At 49.2% G+C, this 21,110-nt stretch overlaps 2 protein-coding genes across 8 annotated transcripts in view; one reads left to right on the top strand and one right to left on the bottom strand.

Moving 5' to 3' along the window:
- NFATC3 (nuclear factor of activated T cells 3) overlaps positions 1 to 10,864 on the top strand; it is a 100,835-nt gene extending 89,971 nt beyond the window's left edge. For 2 of the 3 annotated variants that reach the window (XM_036345813.1, XM_036345815.1), the window contains one exon: positions 8,191 to 10,864. In XM_036345813.1, the coding sequence (XP_036201706.1) occupies positions 8,191 to 8,312 (122 nt within the window). In that variant the 3' untranslated portion in view covers positions 8,313 to 10,864. The remainder of the gene's footprint in view (positions 1 to 8,190) is intronic. The other variant, XM_036345814.1, reaches the window with a different exon arrangement.
- A 12-nt stretch (positions 10,865 to 10,876) lies between these two features.
- ESRP2 (epithelial splicing regulatory protein 2) lies at positions 10,877 to 18,807 on the bottom strand. 5 transcript variants are annotated; one of them, XM_036345822.1, is made up of 15 exons: positions 17,249 to 17,804; positions 17,033 to 17,161; positions 15,393 to 15,506; positions 15,171 to 15,285; positions 14,722 to 14,820; positions 14,444 to 14,498; positions 14,244 to 14,351; positions 14,037 to 14,169; positions 13,903 to 13,945; positions 13,437 to 13,738; positions 13,109 to 13,321; positions 12,796 to 12,994; positions 12,469 to 12,655; positions 12,026 to 12,191; positions 10,877 to 11,948 (listed from the first exon to the last, which is right to left on the bottom strand). In XM_036345822.1, exons 1-15 carry the CDS (start codon positions 17,444 to 17,446, stop codon positions 11,859 to 11,861), a joined length of 2,151 nt encoding a protein of 716 aa, XP_036201715.1. In that variant the 5' UTR covers positions 17,447 to 17,804; the 3' UTR covers positions 10,877 to 11,858. The 5 variants fall into 5 exon arrangements, with proteins under 5 accessions (XP_036201715.1, XP_036201714.1, XP_036201717.1 ...); XM_036345821.1 differs by having other exon boundaries at positions 14,244 to 14,354; positions 17,249 to 17,800; XM_036345824.1 differs by lacking the exons at positions 17,033 to 17,161; positions 17,249 to 17,804 and adding an exon at positions 18,643 to 18,807 and having other exon boundaries at positions 14,244 to 14,354.
- Positions 18,808 to 21,110: the final 2,303 nt, after the last annotated feature.

Below are 21,110 nucleotides of genomic sequence, written 5' to 3'. Positions count from 1 at the left end.
ATTGGTCGGCTGCCTCCTGCATGCCCCCTACTGGGGCAAACCGGGTATGTGCCCTTGATTGGAATCGAACTTGGGACCCTTGAGTCTGCAAGCCAATGCTCTGTCCACTGAGCCAAACTGGCTAGGGCTAGATAGTGTTTTTATAACATCAAATAATCTAAAAGTAAATCTTAGCAAAACTGTGCTATAGAGTAGTAAACCAAAAGTAATACTAGATTTTTCACCCATTTAAAATTATTTCTATCCCTTTACTTCCAAATTTCTCATTTCTCCAAGTGAAATTCAAAAAATTATCGCACCTACATATAGCCTTCATTTTATAAAATATAATGTCTCCATAAAATTGTTTACCAGAGAATGAATATACCTTTAATCTTATGGTGTAGGGAAGGAAAGAAAAGATAAATTTGCCAAACTTTGTATGTTCATTGCAGCTTCAAGATGAAATATATAAAATGGAGTCTAATTATATCGAAAAATCCTTTACAAAAATGTTCAAGAGGCTCAGTTGTTAGCTATAAAGACCTTTGGACTTTTCTGTATATGACAAAGCATCTGCCTGGGTTTCCCTGCTCCTCTCCACCTGGTGGGGAGACTTCATACCATTCCACACTTGTTAGCTCTAACTCTAAATCCTTCAGCATTGGAAATAGCTCTAATAAGAGGTCTTATGTTACTGAAATACCTCATTCTTGTGTGTAGAAATAGCTGTTCAGTAGACTGCTTATTTCTTGGATAAAAAAAGGTGTTTTTTCCTACAGCACATATTGTTGATGGCTCTACTTCTGTTGTGGTGGCACAAGCAATCCAGGTGTTGGGGTAGTAGGAGTTGAGGATGGGGGTTGCCACAAGTGGGCCAAATGCTATGACCTACATAACCTCTTAGTATGGCTGTTGAGGGTTGTTGACTTTTGTTTTAGGCTTTTAATTCACTCTACTCTTTAAAGCAGGAAATGATAAAATTTAGTAGGGGCATAAATAACTCTTTATGTTCTTACTAGAGGCCTGGTGCACAAAATTCATGTACTCGGGGGGCAAGGGGGGTCCCTCAGCCTGACCTGTGCCCTCTCGCAGTCCGGGAGCCCTTGGGGGATGTCCAACTGGTGGTTTAGGGGAGTGGGCCTAAGCCAGCAGTCGGACATCCTTAGTGCTGCCGCAGAGGCAGGAGAGACTCCCGAGACCACCGCTGTGCTCACCAGCCATGAGCCTGGCTTCTGGCTAAGCAGCACTCCCCTTGTGGGAGCGCACTGACCACGAGGGGGCAGCTCCTACATTGAGCATCTGCCCCCTGGTTGTCAGTGTGCGTTATAATGACTGGTCGTTCCACCATTCGGTCAATTTGCATATTAGCCTTTTATTATATAGAACAGGGGTGGGCAAACTTTTTGACTCAAGGGCCACTGGACCGGAGGGCCAGAACGAAAGCATGGATGGAGTATTTGTGTGAACTAATATAAATTCAAAGTAAACATCATTACATAAAAGGGTACGGTCTTTTTTTTTTTTTTTTTTTTTTTTTAGTTTTATTCATTTCAAACGGGCCGGATCTGGCCCACGGGCCGTAGTTTGCCCACGGCTGATATAGAATCTTAAATTGGTAAAAAAATAAATAAGCAAATAAAGCCACCTCACATACTTTGTAGACTACAGTTTAAGTAGATCAATAAATTCATACACAAATACATTCAAAAGGAAGTGAAAAATGAAATTGCAAACAGTATTTTTAAGAAATAACTTACATATTGAATTTATCAAGACTCTTAATGATTTACAGTATGAATTACATCATAGATTTGTTTACCAATAATAATTTGGACTTGCTTAAGTCGAAATTCAAATTTTGGTCAGTCACATTAGAAAGATGTCTCAGGCCCTAATCAGTTTGGCTCAGTGAATACAGCGTTGGCCCATGAACTGAAAGGTCCCTGGTTTGATTCTGGTCGAGGGCACAGACCTTGGTTGCAGGTTCAATTGCTGGCCTTGGTCGGGGAGCATGTGTGGAGGCAGCTAATACATGTGTCTCACATCCATGTTTCTCTGTGTGTCTCTCACTCTCCCTTCCACTTTCTCTAAAAATCAATGGAAAAATATCCTCTGATGAGGATTAATAAAAAAAAGAAGAAAGATATCTTAGGAAGCTTGAGGTGGTAACCTGAGCATAACCCAGAGCTCCCAGCCTAAAGAAGGGGCAAAGGAGAGCAGTAGACTTATATACCACACTGAGCTTGAGTTACTGCTAGAGGACAGTGAAAGGACTTCTTTGTTACAGTTCTGACCCCCTGTCCTAAAATTCATATTCAGTATTCACCTGTAATGAGCATAATTTTTGTTTGGTTTTTTCAAGTCTCTGGATTATATTAAAGATTAAATTGGCAAGTAATTTTATTCAGCACTTTATGTAAGTGGTACATAAAGATTCAGTGGAGAACAAAGATAGACAAGGTAGGTCCCTGCCCTACAGGAACTTAAATCTACTAGTTATTATATTTTAATACTAGAGGCCTGTTGCACGAAAAGATTCATGCAATAGGCCTTCCCTTCCCCTGGATGCCGGCACTGGTTTTCCTCCGGCACCCGGGACCCAGGCCTTCGCTCCGGCCGGAGCCGCCTTGTCTTCGCTCCACCACTTCCACCACTTCGCCTATGTATGCAAATTAACCTCCATCTTTGTTGTTGGTCAATTTGCATATCTTGCTGATTATCCAGTGGGGGGCGTAGCGAAGGTATGGTCAGTTACCATGTTTGTCTATTATTAGATAGAATTAATATCATTAATATGTATTAACACATTGTATGTGGGAAACATGTTTACACGTTTTACGTATTTATACGTTCTACCAGTGTAGTAGAGCGCGGGACACATATTAATATGTTTTTTATAGACTAGCGGTAGAATGCGGGTAACGTATAAATACGTAAACTAAAGTTATCGTAATTTTACTGAACGTTGCCTTTTGCGCAAAAAATTAGCAAAAATGGCCTATGCCACCTGTTAGCGCGTGATAAAAACTACCCGCAAACAATGTGTTAAGTATATCTGAGTATAGTTGGCTTGAGTGCTTTCTTTGTGGAAAATCTTGACTTTATTGTAGTCTTAAAATCCTAACCTGTCAAGAACCTTCCAGGTGCCTTCAACTAAGTGAGGTTAGGTACACCAGACAGAAAACATTGTCCCATACACCTAAAAGTCACTGGTTCGATTTGGGGTCAGGGCATGTGCCCAGGCTCGATCCCCAGTAGGGGAGCGCGTGTAGGGGCAGCCTATCGATGTCTCTCTCACTCCCTCTTTACTCCTCTATAAAAGCAATAAAAGCATATTAAAAAAACAAAAAACCACAAAACAGCACAGCTTCAATCAGGCTTTTGCTTAATGACACCACTTGGCTACTTCAGAAAATGACAGGTTCATACTTAGGATCAGTGTACTTGGTAATGGGTGGATATTGCTTGATGAAGACTCATCCTCAAGAAAATGAAGCATTGACGTCCTCATAAAAACACAAGAAAACTATACATCATGTGGTTTTTGGTAACGAGAAAGCACCATTTTTAATCCCTTGGCAGTTTTAAAACTTGAACGAGATAAGAATTGAAAAAGGTGTGTTGCGTGGCTGCCTGGATCATCTCTGAAATTACAATTTTGGAACTGTTAAGTGATAAGAAAAGGTGACTTGAATGTGACCTGGGTGGGTACTTGCTTCTGTGTTTGGCTCTTTGTCACTGCTGTGAGACCTGTCTAAAATAGACACTCTCAAAGTCAAAATCAGATGTCATGTGTTAGTCTCAGTCACATTCACTGGTCCCCTTCCTGCCCTAATGAACTTTCAGTGCACTCGCTCCAAATAACTTCGAAGTAATTGTATCGAATTAGGATCCATTTATTCAGTCATCAAAAATTAATGTTTTCTCAGTAATAAGGCCCTTGCCTTTCAGGAGCTCACAACCTATTTGAGAGACAAACCATGATGCCTACTGATAATTTAAAATGATGAGTAATGTTAGAGGCCATGCACAGAGATCATGGGCCATACTTGTGCTCCCTCTTTGTGTGGTACTAGCCCATAGATCCACACATAGAATCCACACTGAAAACGCTGTTCCTTTTCTTTTTAAAATATATTTTTATTGATTTCAGAGAGGAAGGGATAGGGAGAGATAATAACATCAACGATGAGACAGAATCATTGATCGGCTGCTTTCTGCACTCCCCCTACTGGGGATTGAACCTGCTTTCTGCACTCCCCCTACTGGGGATTGAACCTGCAACCCGGGCATGTCCCCTTGACCAGAATCGAACTCTTCAGTCCGAAGGCTGATGCTCTATCCACTGAGCCAAACCGGCTAGGGCTGAAAACAGTTTATTATGTAGTTTGAAATAACAGGGGTGCCAAGGACTGCTTTAGTCTATTTAGGTCCCCTTTATATTCTCACTAAATACTATATGGGTATTGTGTGTGTGTGTTTTAAATATCCATTACACTTAGGAGGAAACTGAAGAGAAAATGTCCTGTCATGCAAAACATCCTTGTAACTTTTCATTTACATAGAAACTTACATTCCATAGCTGCTAGTTATTTCTAACACTCAGGAATAGGTTTGGATTAATTCCATCCTTTGCAAACCACCATGGATAGTTAATAAATCCTAGTCTAGAAAATGTACTTAAAAAGCATCTTCTCCCTCTCTCATAGGTCTGTACCCAATACCTTCAAAAACTGGTCTCAATTAGTGATTACTAGCTTGCCAGCACTGATTAATCATCACTTTTGTAATTAGATTCCTTTAGCTTCTAGTTCCTACTTCTTTACTATTCTACATTAAGTACTAACCACAATCAAACCAAATCTTCATCCTTCATTTCTTTGCCTTTCTGAGTGTTGCCATTTAAAAATTTGTCATTTACATAAAAATATACTTCTACACTTGAAAGAAATTTCATTAGTTTAACACCATAATTGTAAAATGAAGTGGAGTCTTAGATAGTGAAGTAACTTGTCCAAGGACACACATGGAGTTAGTAGCAGAGCACGTATTCAAATCAAAGCTAATTTCTAGGCAACTCTTCTGCTTACATATGTGCTTCCTCAGGTCCTGTCTTATCAGAGTACAATGCTACTCCCACTCATTATTTTAAGCCTTCTGCTCTTTGGTGAAACTATAAAACTTAGCCCATTCTCCAGGTTCCTAGCATGAAGATGCCTAAATCTCTTTGCTCTGACCATTCACTGTAGTCCTTTGCCCACAGGATTTTTCCAGTTGGATGTTCTAATTTCCAATTCCAGACGTAATCTACCTAACCACCTTCCATATTCCTCCTCTAAATTCCTCCTCAGCTTATTTCCAATAGTGACAGCACCATTCTTTCTAGATTCAAAACCTTGGTGGTGGTGGTTGTGGTGAGTCAGTCCTTTCGTCTCTCCCTCTTCCTACCATCACCACACTATACTCACTTTCCCTCCCCTAATATCACATTTGTCACAGGTCCTTTGCATTTTCTTTTTCTAAATGATTTCCCTGCTTTAGTCTTTTGGCCTCTAAAAAGTGACAGGTATTTTAAAGCTGACTCTACCATTTATTTACTAAAAAAATTATGTGAACTGTCAAAGACTCAGTTAACTGATAAAGTAGGGTAGTAGTGATCTTAAATGTTGTGAAGATTAATTGAAATAAGATATAAAATTTCAATTATAAAGTCTAACCTGTAGATGTTCAATAAATATTTGTGGAATGAGTGTTAGTTCCCTTCTCCTTATAGCCATAATTAATATGAGTTTGAAGAATTTAACTCCCTAAACTATAAAAAGATGTTAATGCTTGAAGATTTTTAAAAAATGATTGTGTCTCCTTTGATCTACAACCACACCAAACTCTAAGTGTAGAATTTTTTTTATCTTGGTCTATTTTTGTTTATAACAGCCTTGAAAGTGTGCAATTCAGTGATTTTTGGTATATTCACATAGTTATGCAACCATTACCACTGTCTAATTTTAGAACATTTTCATTATTCCAAAAAGAGATTCCATATACATTAGCAGTTACTCTCACAAGTCCTGGAAACTGCCTATTTTCTGTCTATATGGATTGGCCTGTTCTGGCCATTTTATACAAATGGAATCAAACAATATATGGCCTTTGTGTCTGGCTTCTTTTACTTAGCATGTTTTTAAGTTTCATCCATGTTGTAACATGTATTAGAATTTCATTCCTTTTTATGGCTGAACAATAGGCCTGATGCACGAAATTCATGCACTGGGGGTAGGAGGGGGTTGTCCCTCAGCCCAGCCTGCACCCTCTCAGTCCGCGACCCCTCAGGGGATGTCCGGAAGCTCTCACTCCTTACTGCCTGCCTGCACGCTGCTTATCGCTTGGCTCCCTGCTCCTTAGCGCTGTGTGGAGGCAGAAGAGGCTCCTGCCACCGCTGCTATGCTCTCCATCCGTGAGCCCAGCTTCTGGCTAAGCAGCACTCCCCCTGTGGGAGCGCACTGACCACCAGGGAGCAGCTCCTGTGTTGAGCATCTGCCCCCTGGTGGTCAGTGCACATCATTGCGACAAGTCGTTCTGGTCATTCCGCCATAATGATCGCTTAGGCTTTTATTATATAGACTAGAGGCCTGATGCATGAAATTCATATAAGAGTAGGCCTTCCTGCCCTGACCGGTTTGGCTCAGTGGATAGAGCATCGGCCTGCGAACTGAAAGGTCCCAGGTTTGATTCTGGTCAAGGGTATGTATCTTGGTTGCGGGCACATCCCCAGTAGGGAGTGTGCAGGAGGCAGCTGATCAATGTTTCTCACTCATTGATGTTTCTAACTCTCTATCCCTCTCCTTTCTTCTCGGTAAAAAAATCAATAAAATATATTTAAAAAAAAAAAAAAAAGTAGGCCTTCCTTCCCCTGGCTGTCGACACCAGCTTTCCTCTGGCACCCAGGACCTGGGCTTCCCTCGCAGCCCTGGCTTCGTCCAGAGGTTGTCCGGTCTAATTAGCATATTATGCTTTTATTATTATAGATAATATTCTGTTGTATAGGTAGGCCACATTTTGTTTATCTGTTCATCATTTTGTAGACATTTGGGTTGTTTACATTGGGGCTGTCATGTATAATGTTAATATGAACATTTGGGTACAAGTTTTTATGTGGATATTTTTTAGTTCTTTTATTATATGCCTGGGAATAGAATCTTTAGTTGATAAAGCAAAGAATTTTCATTTCAAATCAGAGTTCTCATGGCAAGAGAACTAGTTTCTTATTTGGGGTGTTTTCTTCTATGTTGGTTCCGTAAGATTGAAATTCTTTGCACTAGACCTCATAGAGCACTGTGTTCCCAGTCATAGAAAACAACAGAAAACCAAGAGCCTGCAATCAGAAAGCATCAGAAACAATACAAATGCCCCCACATGATAAAGGATGCTTTCATAAACATAGGGTAACAAAATAACCTCCAAATCCCAGTGGTTTACTCTCAACAAAGCGTTCATTTCATTCATTTTATATATGAGGTACACTGCAAGATCAAAAAAGGAAAACTCTCCTAAAGGGATGCAAATTAAGGAGAAGTTAGGTTAAAGTGAACACATTTATGAAAAGTATCCTATCCTTTGCTCTAGAGCAGCGGTTCTCAACCTGTGGGTCGCGACCCCTTTGGCAGTTGAACGACCCTTTCACAGGGGTCGCCTAAGACCATTGGAAAACACATATATAATTACATATTGTTTTTGTGATTAATCACTATGCTTTAATTTTGTTCAATTTGTAACAATGAAAATACATCCTGCATATCAGATATTTACATTACGATTCATAACAGTAGCAAAATTTCAGTTATGAAGTAGCAACGAAAATAATGTTATGGTTGGGGGTCACCACAACATGAGGAACTGTATTAAAGGGTCGCGGCATTAGGAAGGTTGAGAACCACTGCTCTAGAGCATGAGCTGAGTGAGTGTAAGCACATTTCTCTGTTCTTCTCAGCCATCCCACCTTCTCAACCCAACTGAAATGAAAGGGAGAATGAGGGATCTGAAACAGTTTATAGAATATTTCCATTTAGCTCAGGAGCAGGTTTCAAGCACTGTCTTTACCTTCATAGAAAGCCATGGCCAGAGGAAAAATGGCTTTGAAATAGAGATTGGCATTGAGCGTCATGATCAGTCACTCAGAGGTCACTAATTACTCTCCCTTTTGTTTTTCAGTGAACGAGATAATTGGGAGAGACATGTCTCAGATTTCTGTTTCCCAAGGAACAGGGGTGAGCAGGCAGGCTCCCCTCCCTGGTCCCGATTCCTTGGATTTAGGAAGATCTGATGAGCTCTGACAGTGCTCGCTGCAACCTTGCATCCACCACCACCATATACTTCTCAGCATGTTTCTCTCCTTGGACCTTGGTTTTCCAACTCTGCGGCCTTCAGGACTGGCGCCAGGAGTTGGGATCACTGGGGAAAGCAGCAGTCCTCCACCTCAGGACTTGGGTAGATTTTGTAAAAGATCAGGAACAGCAGAGGCTGTTTGAGCTTTGGGGAAATGAGCTTTGCTTTTTATTTTTGAATAGGATACTTTTATATGATGGGTGCTTTGAGTGTGAATACAGCAGGCTCTTCATTTCAGAGGTGCTGCTTTTGCAGATGACCTCATTGCTTAGCTAGAATTAGTGATTTGAACTGCTTTGTGGTCATTTGAAGGACCTTTTAGCTTTAATGATATTTTTAAAATAGGAACTTTTGATAAAACCTTCCAGAGGCAAACATAAAAGAAAAAAATTGTCCAAGCCCACACCTATGCCTCAGAAATTCAGCATGTGTCCTGAAGCATTTATAGATTCATAGGAAATAAAGCCAAATGTAGCTCATACCTCTTCAAAAGTAAACTGTTAGATAAAATGAGAAGAGACCATTCCAATCATTGAAGTGTTGGAATATTAAATGACATTCCAGAGCATAGCCTTTTTGTAACTTTCTAGATATTCCTGCAGTCTCTCCATTCTGACTTCATGTTGAAATTGCTTTTTTTCCCTCAGGGCCTTGGGTAAGATAGCTACTTATGAGGTGACTGTGAAAGGTGAGGTTTTAGCTTCCTAGCTTTAAGTTCCTGCCATCCTACAAACAAGTGCTCTTCCTTTTTGTGTCCTTTTGTAAGTGGGAGCATTAGCCTTTGGCTGCTCTGTAACCTTTGAAGCAAGTCTCATGATGGTTTAGACAACTTTGCTGGTTCTAACTCATCTCCAGGGGCCAGGTTGTGTCAGGAACTAAGCACAAATGAGCAATGCTTCAGAACAAGAGCAGAGAAAGCACAAGACTCCAGATGGGAAGCTTTTAAGATTCATACTGGCACGGAAGGCTTATCCCTCATTCTGTTTACAGCCTAAAAAGATTCTGGCCTACCCTGTTCCATCTGCATGGCCTAAAAACCAGCCTTTTCCCAAAAAGGCTTTGAGCCAAATAAAAAAATGAGGTAGCATCATAAACCTGACCCTCCAGACCAAAGATGCCCTGGTGCTGCTGCAGGTGAAGCTGGCACTCAAGACAGGGGCCAGCAAGAAGCTCCAGCCTGCTGTCTACCAAAGGAGTGCCCAACTTGGGTGCTTTCTTCAAGCCCCGTCCTTACCACTCCCATTAATAGGATAAGTTACTTGGTCCAAGGCCTGGGCCATTTCAAAGCTCCTGAAGCTTGTAGTATGTTTTCATGTGAAATTATGTACTTTATTTATTCAGAAAGCAAAATTGTTGAGTGCCTACATATGAGACCGTGTGCTAGGCTGGTTAAAGGTCTGATGTTATTCCAGGGGATTGTGGGTCCTAGATGCCAGGATTCTCTACTGAGACCAAGTGAGTCCTGGGCAGAGGAAGCTTGTTCATTGCCTACCACCTATAGTCACCCAGGTAGGAGCTATTGACCCATGATGAGGAAGTGTTTGTTTTTTTCTCTCTTTAAACCATGTTTTAGATTTTTCCCTTAAAACTAGTTAAGAAGAAATGTCTGTCCTTCAGCAAATCACTCTGGTCCTCTTGGAGCTGGGTGTTTTCATATTTTCTTTGAAAATGTAGTGTAGTGAGATATTTCAGGGCTATGGTTGGAAGCCCACAGCTTCCTTTGGAGGCTGTGGGGGGCTGGCCAATAACATGAAGTTCCACAGAGCTGGTCAGACTTGCCTCCACCCTTTTGTCCCTGGTATAGCTGCCTCACATGGGTTTCTTACAAAAGTTCTCTTTGCAGGATCCATTGGGGGTTGCTTTGTTGTCCTCAAGAATAAAAGCCTCTATGATCCAGAGTTGCTATGCACCAAATTTTGATGCCTTTTAAATACCTTGATGCCTGTAGCACTAGAAATGCTTTCCTATTTAAAATAAAAGTTGAATTTTAAAATAGAGCTTTGTATACTATGTAAGCAGTTTTGTATCAGCTTTGTAAAAGCTTTGGTGTAAGAGTCAATATTTTTTGGCTTTGTAGATAAAGACTTACATTTTTGTGCAACATAGTGGTATTAAAGCACACATCCATTGGACTATGCAATTTGGGTTCTAGTTAGCAGCACTGAGCAGCTGGGCATGTGCTAGCACCTACTCCTACCCCCTCCAGCCGATGTGAGATCTTGGATTAAAGAATGGGATGAGCAGCCCTCTGCTTATTAGAGACGCACAGAGAAACATGGCTGAAAACAGCTTTAAAAGGAACAGCTGTCTCCAGGATCACGTGTGGTGCTGCTGCCTGGGGTGCAGCCTACTGCTGCCCAGGGCTAGTCACTATCATCAGAGCTCTGCTGGGTCTGGCTGTGAAGCTGTTTTTGATACTCAGAACAGATGGTCACCTTTAAGGCTCAGATGGGCTCAAGTTGAAACCTTGTATTTTATAAAATGGATGATGTTCAGTTTACAGCACTCGGGATTGTGTTTTCTTGTACATTTTGTATTTTAAAACCTTTATAGGAGTACAGTGCTCCTTACACAATACAAAGGGAAGAGCCAGCAATTGAGGCTCCTCAGTTACAGTGCTGAAATAATAAACGATGACAGGTCAACAGTCTCCTTGAATTCTGCCTGAGTTTTCCTCTGACTGGGGCTGGTGAGGAGCCCCTCACCCTGGGGGCCAAAGCTAAGGGCACTTTGGCTTTTAGAAAGTCCACGTGGTTAGGAACCTTTGTTTATTTTCTGGAGAGGGTAGAGTTCCAAATTCTTTCTGCAGCTTCAGTTCTGCACCTTCTAATGGGTGCAAAGGACATTCCACCGTGTCTGCTAAGTTCAGGACAACTGGCCTGCCCAAGGTGTGCACAAAAAGTAGGCAGAAAAGTCTCCTTTAAAATTCAAGCCTGAGTTTTTATGTGAGGGCCTCCTGCCCCCTAGTGTCCTCTGGGGATACTGCAGTACAGCTCATCAAAACAGCCTGTGGTTTTGCCGTCTGGTATTCCTTGTGCCAAGCTGGAGGGGGCTGGCAGCCTTAGGTGGGACCACCCCTGGCACAGTGTAGCCATTGAGGTCCAAGCATCCTGGGGACTGGGGCCAGCACTCTGTTTCTCTGCTCCACCATCAGAAGCTCCCAGGAGTCATACATTGAAGGCACCAGGGCTTACATTTTTAAAAAAGGCAAGCCTGCTGTGGATGTCAGCCCCACAGTATCTGTGGGCATGGGCCATAGCCAGAACAGACCAAAGGCTCTCCGGGTGCTACTCAAGAGGCCCAGGTCAGACCTTTGGGAGCAGGGTAGCACCATTCCACCCCCAGCCCTACATGCAAGATTTAGCTATCATCTTTAGGGTGAACAGCAGAGCAGTAAGTGGGGGGATGGAGCTGGGGCTTGAGCTCCTCTGAGTGCCTTCAGGAGAGACGTTAGCTGAAGACATCAGCCAGCTCTTACCTCCTGACTCCCTCATCTACAAACACACCCACTCTTTGGGGGCCTGTAGCACAGTGCGAGGTGGATCACCAACAGGCATCAGGCTGGTGTAGTCATCAGGGGCTAGCTGCAGAAGGAACAGAGATTTAGGGCAGGGAGCTCTAGGCTCAGCCAGGTCCCCAAATCCCCCTAGTCACACCTCACCTGGTAGGCCTGAAAGACGCTGAGCAGATCCTTCATACCAGCTGTGTATGGGACACCCTGCATACGGACCAGGGCTCCTGGTTGGGACAACACTGAGGTAGGAGCAGAAGCCAGGGCTGCAGGGGGCGTGGTGAGGTAGCCCACAGTGGTGGGAGAGACTGGGGGGCTAGGGTGGGAAAATAGGGTTTTAGTACAGTCCTACCTACAACCTACACCAAGACTTTCCTCCCTCTTCCCTTGCCTCTGACTTAAGCTTAGTTCGTTTTAGTTCCTCCTCCCTAAAACCTGTCCTCTATGTCATCTATTCTAGTTTGTAGATAACATCAGCTAGCCCGCATCTCACTCCCTTCTTTCAGACCGTGGGTTATCTGACCCAGGAAGAGGATCATGACCCTCCAAACCAGGACAGGGGCAAGTCTGCAGTTCTCTTAGCAGCAGGGTACCTGGGGTAGTAAGCTGTGTAGTTCATGTAGAGTTGAGTGGCTGGCCCGGGGTAGTAGGCAATGGGAGTGGGGGCAGCAGGCACCCTGGCAGCTGGGAGCAGTGCTGAAGAGGGATAGAGAGCTGCCGTCTCAGTGGGAATGAGTGTTGGGGTGGCTTGGAAGGTGGCGTAGGCTGGTGGCGAGAGGCCTAGAGGCAGAAGCAGAGAGTACATCTGCAGGGGGTCTGGTGCTGCCCTGGGTGGGGCAGCCAGAAGTCCCCACTGTAGAACGTGAAGGTTATAACTGGCACCCACATCCCTCCTACTTCCCCAGCCCCGGGATACTCACAGGGCAGTTTGCAGGGTGGAGGAGACATGCCGCTGCGGCCCAAAGTGCCCCCCATCAGCACACGGCTCATCTCCTCTGTGGAGCAGGGAACTACCTCCACGTAGCGTTCCTTCATCACTTTCTTATGGCAACGCTGAGAAGCAGCTAAGGCCCGCTCTGCTGACGTCATCTGGATGAAGGCATCGCCTGATGGCCGGCCCTGTGCACACCATCTTATAAGCAGTCTATCCTGTTAGCCAGGGTCCCTTACTCCCAACCACACACTCCTCTCTCTCTCTCTCTCTCTGTGTCCCCCTTTTGGCAGCAGCCTCACCTGCTGGTTGAGCACCATGTGCACACCATGGGGCCGGATGTCGGCTGCTGCCTCCCCCAGGAAGCTTAGGATGTCTTCGATGGTGGCTGTGTAGGGCAGGCCTCGGAGGCGTACACAGTCTCTCCCAGTCCCAGCTACCATTGGGAAGGGGATGGGCAGCAGTGGAGCAGTCAGTGTGGGAAGGAGTGGACTGGAAGCGTAGCGGTTCAGGACCTAATAAGGAAGGCAGCAACTGGTCATGCCAAGTAGGGCAGGGACACAGAGTGGAGTGGGGTGAAAGGGGCACCCTGGAGAAGCACATGGGGGTGGGGGAGCCCTAGGTGCTCACCTGCTGCACCTCGGCTGCAGTGCTCCGGAAGAGTTCAATGTATCGCTTACCCAGCATGCCCTTGTGCCTGCGCAGTGCAGCTTGTGCCAGCTCCTCACAGGCAAAGAGTGCAAAGGCATCGCCAGTGGGCCTGCCGTCAGGGTGGCGCACAAAGAGCAGCCCATCGGCACCCCCCGTCACTGGGCACTCTGGCCCCAGGAAGTCGAGCACGTCTGCTGGCCCAGCTGAGAAGGGCAGTCCCCGCAGCCGCAGGATCACTTGGTCTTCCCGTGACAGGAACCGAGCCACCTCTAGTGATGTGCCTTGATGAGGGTGGCATGGGAGTCACCTACTGACTTCATTCATGCCCTTCCAACTACCCATCCAAACCTGGCACACAGGGGAGCAGAAAGGCAAGGGATGGTGGGGGAGTGGGACATGGGTCAAGAACCAGGGGGAGCTAGGTGCTGCTGGGGGCACAACTCACCCCCTGCGATCTTTACAAACTCCTCTCCTGTTGCTTTATATACCTGTGGGGACAGTGGGGACAGTCCGTGGGTCTCAGGCCTGAGGGGGCTGGCCTCAGCTCTGCTCTGCTCCACTCCCAGCCCAAAGGCCCACCTCAATGTAGCGAACACCCATGTGGTGCTTGTGTCTCTGCAACGCTAGGTCCCGCTGCTCGCTGTCCACAAAGCGGATGAGGGCCTCGCCATTTCTTCGCCCCTGGGCATTGAGACAGAGGGCTACACCACCCCTGTGGAGCCAAGGCTATGTTAGTACCTCCTGGGTAGGCCTGCCCTCCTGGGCCCACCATCATGCTGCACCCACCTGGCAATGTTGAGTCCTTTGAAGAAGCGAGCCACGTCCTGGTCTGATGACTGCCAGGGCAGCCCACGGGCCCGAACCACAGTCTCACTGTCCACCACCTCAGCCTTGCTGCTGTGGGGGTAGGGGCCAGGGTCAGAGCTGTCTATCCTGTTAACAAGGGTGCCTTACTATTGTCACCCCCATCCCTGCCCTGCACTCACCAAGGTCCCGTCTCATATTTCTGCTTTATCACCTCGGGCTTCGAAAACAATTGATCTGAGAGGAGATGACATGGGAGTCAGCAGGGTCTGGTGGAGGGGGGTCTCCCCACCAAACTCTCTAAAAAGAGGACAGTTGAAGAGGAGATGACAAAGGGGCTCCCACCATATGGTCTCTCAGAAAAGGTAAGAACTAGGGAAGGGGACTTTGAGGAATTAATAGGCAGGCATTCACCCAGCCCTGAGAGAGAACGGGTAACAGATGGTGAGGGGAACCTTACCATTGGGCCCTTCAAGTAGGTGGAGGATGACAGCTACCATTGTCTTCACTTCCCAGACCCCAAAGTCATCCTCTGTGGCATCTGTTTCCAGCCCCAACTCTATGAGCAGTGAAATAATAATGAGGAAATCCCAGCAGGAGAGGCTTAGGGCAATCAGCGTGAGCCCTATGACTGGTCCCACCTAGGCCCAAGTCCCCTACATAAACACGTGGAATCCCAGCAAGCACATGTTTTGGCCCTGCTCATGTATGCCCTTACAGATCCCACAGCCCAGACATATGTAGACATGTCTACTTTTCAAATGTGCCCCAATCCAGACAGACATGCACTTAAGGACTCAGCAGATAATGCTAATTGGGTATGTTCATATAAGCCACCAGCATGCACATACTCAGACACATATAGCCTAGGGCTGCCCATCCATTCTAACCCCTCTGGGACACAGGTACCCTGTGCCATGGTGGCCACGGTGAGGTCCCTGGCGAGGCGGGTGCTTGGGTGCTGCACGTGGAACTCTCTGCGGAGGTCGTAGAAGGAGAAGAAGGTGTCGGGGAGTACCAGGTTCTGGGGGCACAGGTGAGCAGGGATGAATAGATGAAACTGAACAGCCCACCCCTACGACAATGGATGGCCTGGGAACCCTGCCCCCTGTTGTGCCCTCAGTGGCATACCTTCCTAGAGGCCTCAGGATGCAGGACCTGTCGCAGCAGCTGCTGTCCATCAGTGCAGAGCATGTAAGGGCCCCCGCCCAGCAGAGCCACATCCCCGATCACCAGCTGTGAGAACTGGGAAGAGAGACAGACTCACAGCTGGGCAGGCAGGAAGAAAGAGGGCGCAGGCTGCAAAGCTGGTTCTGCCAGATGTTCGGCCAGCCCTACCCTGCTTGGGGAGTAGGTGGCCATACCTGTTGGGCCTGGCTCTGTAGTTCCCTTTTTCCCCTCAGTGCACCATCAGCTTCTCCAGGCCAAAAGGGGCCAGTTACATATCCCCTAAGCCCCCAGTGCACACACTCCAGCAGTCTGGAGTGGGGCCAGAGCAAACACCTGGTGGAGTGGGACAAGCAGGTGGGAAGGGGCGGGGCAAAGCAGGTTAAACCTGTCCCTGACCAGGCTCCACCTTCAGACAGGTGGGAGAGGCCCAGTCCTGCCTCGGGCCCATCCGGCTCATGGTCAATGGCAGCCCCGCCTCTAGGTCTGACCAACCGAGGGCCAGAGAAATTCCAAGGACAGAGCTCCACACCTGGACGCCAGGGGCAGCATGAGCTTTGACCCACACCCTATCGACCTGCTGGCACTGAGCTGTTTGCTCATAGAGGGGGTGGCACTCCTGAAACTGCCCAGCCCCTCCCCCAGCCTCCATCCCTGCTGGCGAACAGGTATAAGCACTCAGCACAGCCCCAAGAACCTCCCCCACGCCAACCTTACACTCTGAGACTGGCCGAGCAAGGCAACCCAGCTCTCCTTCAGCACACTCCCCAAGTGGGGGCTGGCCTGGAAGCCCTTCGGCAACAGCCTAGGTTGAAACATCTTTGTGCTTCCATTTCCTCACCAGGAACTACCAGAGTTGGAAAACGAAAGAATTCGTGCGTGTAAAGCGCTTACACTCATTATACTCAACCGTCAGACACGGGTTGAGCGCAGTAGTGAAGATAACTAAGAGAAAACAGCAATGGGAACAGCCTCCCACTTCAGCCAGGGCCAGGAGGCAACCCTCGGCCTTGGCACTCCGGAGGCAGGTAGCCTCCAGGCGGGGTCAGGACAGCGCCCACGCCTGGACGGCCAGCTGGGGCAGGCCTCAACGAGCAGCTTACACCTGGCGGCGTCTGCCTCCGGGGCAGACACCGCCCTACGCCCCCGCCCAAGCGTCTCCCAGGCGGGTGGGTGGGCCGAGGTCGCAGGCGGGAGGGACAGTGACCTATGACCAAGGCCCCTTGGCCCTTTCGGCTTCTGGCTACTGTTCTGAGCGACCTGGCTGGGCAGGTTCCCAGTTTCAGCCTCAGCCTGGCTCCCCCGCCGGCCAGGGGACTCTAGGAAGGGTCTCGCGGCCTCCATCCCCACCGCCTCAATAGGGTGGATCTGGAAAGACGGAGAAGAACTCCCCCACCCCCGAAATGGCCGGCACACGCGGACACACGCACACGCGGACACACGCACACGCGGGAGTCGATGAAAGTTTCAAACAACAGGAACCCGTCCTACCGCCCGGGCCAGTTAGTCCCGGCGCGCCAGGCCTCACCTCCTGCAGCCTCTCCCGCGTAGCAAGGTACCTGGGGTCCGGCCGCGCCTCCACCCACCCCGCCCCGGGCGCTCACCTGCTGCAGCACCTTGTCCAGCGGCTCGGCCCGCGCCAGGCTGTCGGCGCTCAGGCCGCTCGCCTCGCGGCACTGCGGACTCAGGGCGGCCGCCTCGGCGCGAACCAGTGACTTGTGCAGCGTCCCCACCTGCGAGAGGCGGGGGGAACCGATCAACCCCTGCGCCCTTGGATCCTGAAGCTCCCCGGGAACGCCACCACCTTCTGCCCACCCTACCTGGCGGCTCCGCGGCTCCACCACTTGCCACACTAGCAGGATTAAGTCGGTCTCATCGGAGCCCAGGTCCGGCCCCAGTGCACCGGCCGTGGCCCCGAACAGGACGACCAGGGGTCCGGACTCTGGGCAGGTCTCGGCGGAAGAGTCTGCGGCAGGGTTCGGGCCCGGGGGCGCTGGCGGCGGTGGCGCCGGAGTCATGGCCGCAGAGAAAGGGGGCGCTCGGCCACGCACACGCGGACCGACGAGGCGCACGCTCGCACCGACCGACGGCAGACGCGGAGCGGCTAGGGCGGGACCCCTGGTGTCGGGGGCGGCACCTGCGGCCCGGCTGGCGCAGTGGGCGCTGCTGAGACCCGCCCGCAGCGCCCGGCGAGGCGGGGCGGCTACCGCCCCAGTCCTCCCTGGGCGAGTTACCTGTGGGTCCCGCGGGCCACGTGACCGAGGGCGGCTCCGGGAGCCGCGGGGGGGAGGCTGCCCGAACCCTGCCCGGGACGCGCGCGCTCACCCGCCCGCCGGGGCGTGCTTAGGACCCAGATTCCCACCCCCCAGCCGGCTGATTTCTGGGGCGACCTCCTCCTCCCCACCATGAGGCCTCAGCCGAGGAAACGGCAAAACCAGAGGCCTTCTCTAGTCCTAAGGGTTGTGAAAATCACCAGGAGTCAGTGTAGAGGTTGTGGGGGTCGGGCCGGTCTGGGGGTGACAGAAGTCACCAAAGGTCAAAGGGGACGGTTCAAGTTACCGGGCCCATCACCGGAGGTAGACTGGGGGAGATCCCGAGAGGTCATTAGAGCCGTGGGAGGGGGGTCATGAGAGGTCGCAGGGCAGAGTCTGTCCACACAGGTGGGAAGGCCAGGCCTTAGCCTGGCTCCAGAAGCGCCCCGGGTGCCAAAGCGCGTTCGGAGGTGCGCGGGCCTGGGTGCTGCAGAAGGAGGGGGACACCCCCCTCCCCAACTCCAGAGAGGGGCACTCTAGACCGGGCCCAGCCGGATGGGCCGGGCCAGGAGCCTCAACCCTACCCCACGTGGGGACTCCGCCTGTTTTCGCGGCCCTGCCCCTTTGGCGAGGGGCCTGCTGTTGCCTAGAGATGGGAGCGCGCTGGCGGGTGGGGACCAGCAGCAAATGTGCACGGTGCGCGCGCGGGCTGCACAACCTCCCCTCCTTCCGGGACCGACATCCCAATCGGACCGTCACGCGTGGAGGGCTCCCGGCCCCCTTTCGCCTCGTCCGTCTTGCTGAGGCTCCTTTACGGCGCGTTTCCCCCCCATCCCCCCATTTTCCCGTTTATGTGACTGAGAAACTGAGTCAGAATCCGGTGGGAAGAAGGGACTCCAGCCCGGCGAGAACAAAGACATGGGGTGACCAAGACCGAGCTGACCCTGAGGCGGGAGCCTCACCTCGCGGTTTCGGGAAAGCAGGGCGTTGCGTCCGGACCCTCGGGTGGCGAACATGCCCGGGGTGGAGGGGCTTCCGACGCCTTGCCACTGAACCCACACTCCGGCGCGCCCCCATTTGAAGGATAAAGACGGAAGCGCCGGGGTCGGAGGTGACTCGCCCCGGGACGCGGCAGCCTGGAGGGAGTGGGAAGTAGACAGTCCTTCCGGCGACCAGCGCTCCCCCTGGGGGTGTAGCCTGGCGTCGCGCCGCTGCCCCTCTCTGCACCGCCCACCCCGGGAAACGCCAAGCCAATCGGGCCCGGGGGAGGGGGCAACGTCGCTCTTCGGGCCTCGCCCCCCTCGAGATAAGCCTGGAATGTCAAATATTTGCTCGCGGGGCCGGGCGCCGCGGCGAGGTCAGGCCCCGCCCCCCGCACGCGCATGCGCCGCGCGGAGTCAGCCCTTTCTTCCCCGGTCGGGCCTGGCTCCCGGCTCCGCTTTCCGCGCAGCGGCACCTCGCAGCCCCGGACTCTCCTAAAGCTGCCCTGGCGCACATCGCTGCTCGTGGGCTCTTCTCCGGGCTGCGCCTTCGGGACCGAGCCCGGGCGCCCCCCGCGGGCCGTCCTGGCGCTGCTTGATCGCTGTCTCACCCATCCTAGCGCCCCCTTGCGTCCAACCTCTAGTCCGCGTTTGGCTTTTCCCTGTTCCGCGCGGGTCTCCATGCTGGCGCCTCCCGAAGCCTCCCTCTCGAGGTGAAGGCCTTCCCAGCGTGGCATCCCTGAGCGCATTCCCATGGGAGACGCCTTCATGCGTGTCCAAGTCCCTACCGGACAGTGAACCTGAGCCAAGGGGCTGGCAGCGTGCGTGCGGAGGCTCCCGCAAACCCCCTTGCCTCCGTCCGACCGCCCCCCGCCGCAGGACAATGCCCGAGGCTTGGATTCTCCTTGAAAAACTAAATTAGTTAAAATACCCTTAAGGACCCTGCTGTGTTGATCTCTCTTACTCATCTTAGGATGGGTCCTCCCAAACCACCCCATTAATACTAAGCATCCGCACTCCTGCCCTCTATTCGGCTCTCACATCTCCTTTCCCCCCCGCACTAAACCATCTTCGAACACAGTAAGGCACTTATGCCCAAGCTGGTTTGGCTCAGTGGATAGAGCGTCAGCCTGCGGACTAAAGGGTCCGGGGTTTGACTCCCATCGAGGGCACATGCCAGGTTATGGGCTCAATGCCCAGTAGGGGGCGTGCAGGAGGCAACCAATCAATGATTCTCTCATCATTGATGTTTCCCTCTCCCTTCCTCTCTGAAATCAATAAAAAATATATATATTTTTTAAAGATCAGTCACTATTGTTTCCCTGCTCCAGCCCCCACCCATGAGAACACCAGATTCTTGAGGACAGGCTCATTCCCAGCGGCTCTCACTGGGCCTGGGACATAGTACAGTTGGCCCTCCCAAATCGAGGTTCTCACCCTGGATGCAACCAACTGTGGTTCAATATATATAAATTTTTAAATTCCAGAAAGTTACTCCCTAAAAATACAGTATATAAATTATTTACGTATCATTTACATTATACAAGGTGTACCCAAAAATATACACACAATGTCTGTAGATTCCATTACATTTTGAAAATGAAATGTATTTTAGTAAACACTGCCTTTATAATTATTCAAAGTGTGTAGATATAGTTTTGAGATACCCTGTATTAGGGATAAGTAATCTAGAGGTGATTTAAAGCTCGGATGGGTCAGGGCACATAACCAGGTTTTGGGTTTGATCCCCAGTCAGGGGCGTGCAGGAGGCAAGTGATTGGTGTTTGTGAGAGAGTGCAATGTTTGATGTTTCTCTGTCACATCGATGTTTCTCTCTCTGTCTCTCCTCCCTTCCACTCTCTCTAAAAGTCAATGGAAAAATATCCTTGGGTGAGGATTAACAATAGATAGATAGATAGATAGATAGATAGATAGATAGATAGATAGATAGATAATGCATCCTGGGTGGAGTAAGGATTTTAAAAAAGGTTTTTGGTTTGTTTTTGTTTTTGTTTTTTTAAGTGCAGGTCAGGACATGCTTAGGTTATAGGCAAATACTAGACCATTTCATTTTTTTCTGTTCTTATTGACTTTGGAGAGAGAAGAAGGGTTCTTTGGAGAGAGAGAAACATCGATGTGAAAGAGAAACATTGATCTGTTGCCTCCTATAGGTGCCCCAACCAGGGATGAACCACAACCAAGGTATGTGCCTTGACTAGAACCGAATCAGTGGCTTTTCAGTGCACAGGGTGATGCTCAACCAACTGAGCCACACTGGCCAGGGCTACTATACCATTTTATATATCTCATTTATATAGGGTATCCCAAAATTCACACAAGAAGTAATTTTAATAGAAAACACAGGTTTATAATTAAAAATTGTAAATTTTTTATTGATTCATAAAGTATACAGTATAGGGTTATGTATGGAATAGCACATTGGGTAAATG

The sequence above is a fragment of the Myotis myotis genome, unplaced genomic scaffold, assembly GCF_014108235.1.
Source record: "Myotis myotis isolate mMyoMyo1 unplaced genomic scaffold, mMyoMyo1.p scaffold_m19_p_19, whole genome shotgun sequence".
NCBI classification, from domain to species: Eukaryota; Metazoa; Chordata; class Mammalia; order Chiroptera; family Vespertilionidae; genus Myotis; species Myotis myotis.
The sequence above is the reverse complement of the archived record's forward strand: the minus strand, read 5'-3'. Positions and strand labels throughout refer to the sequence as shown.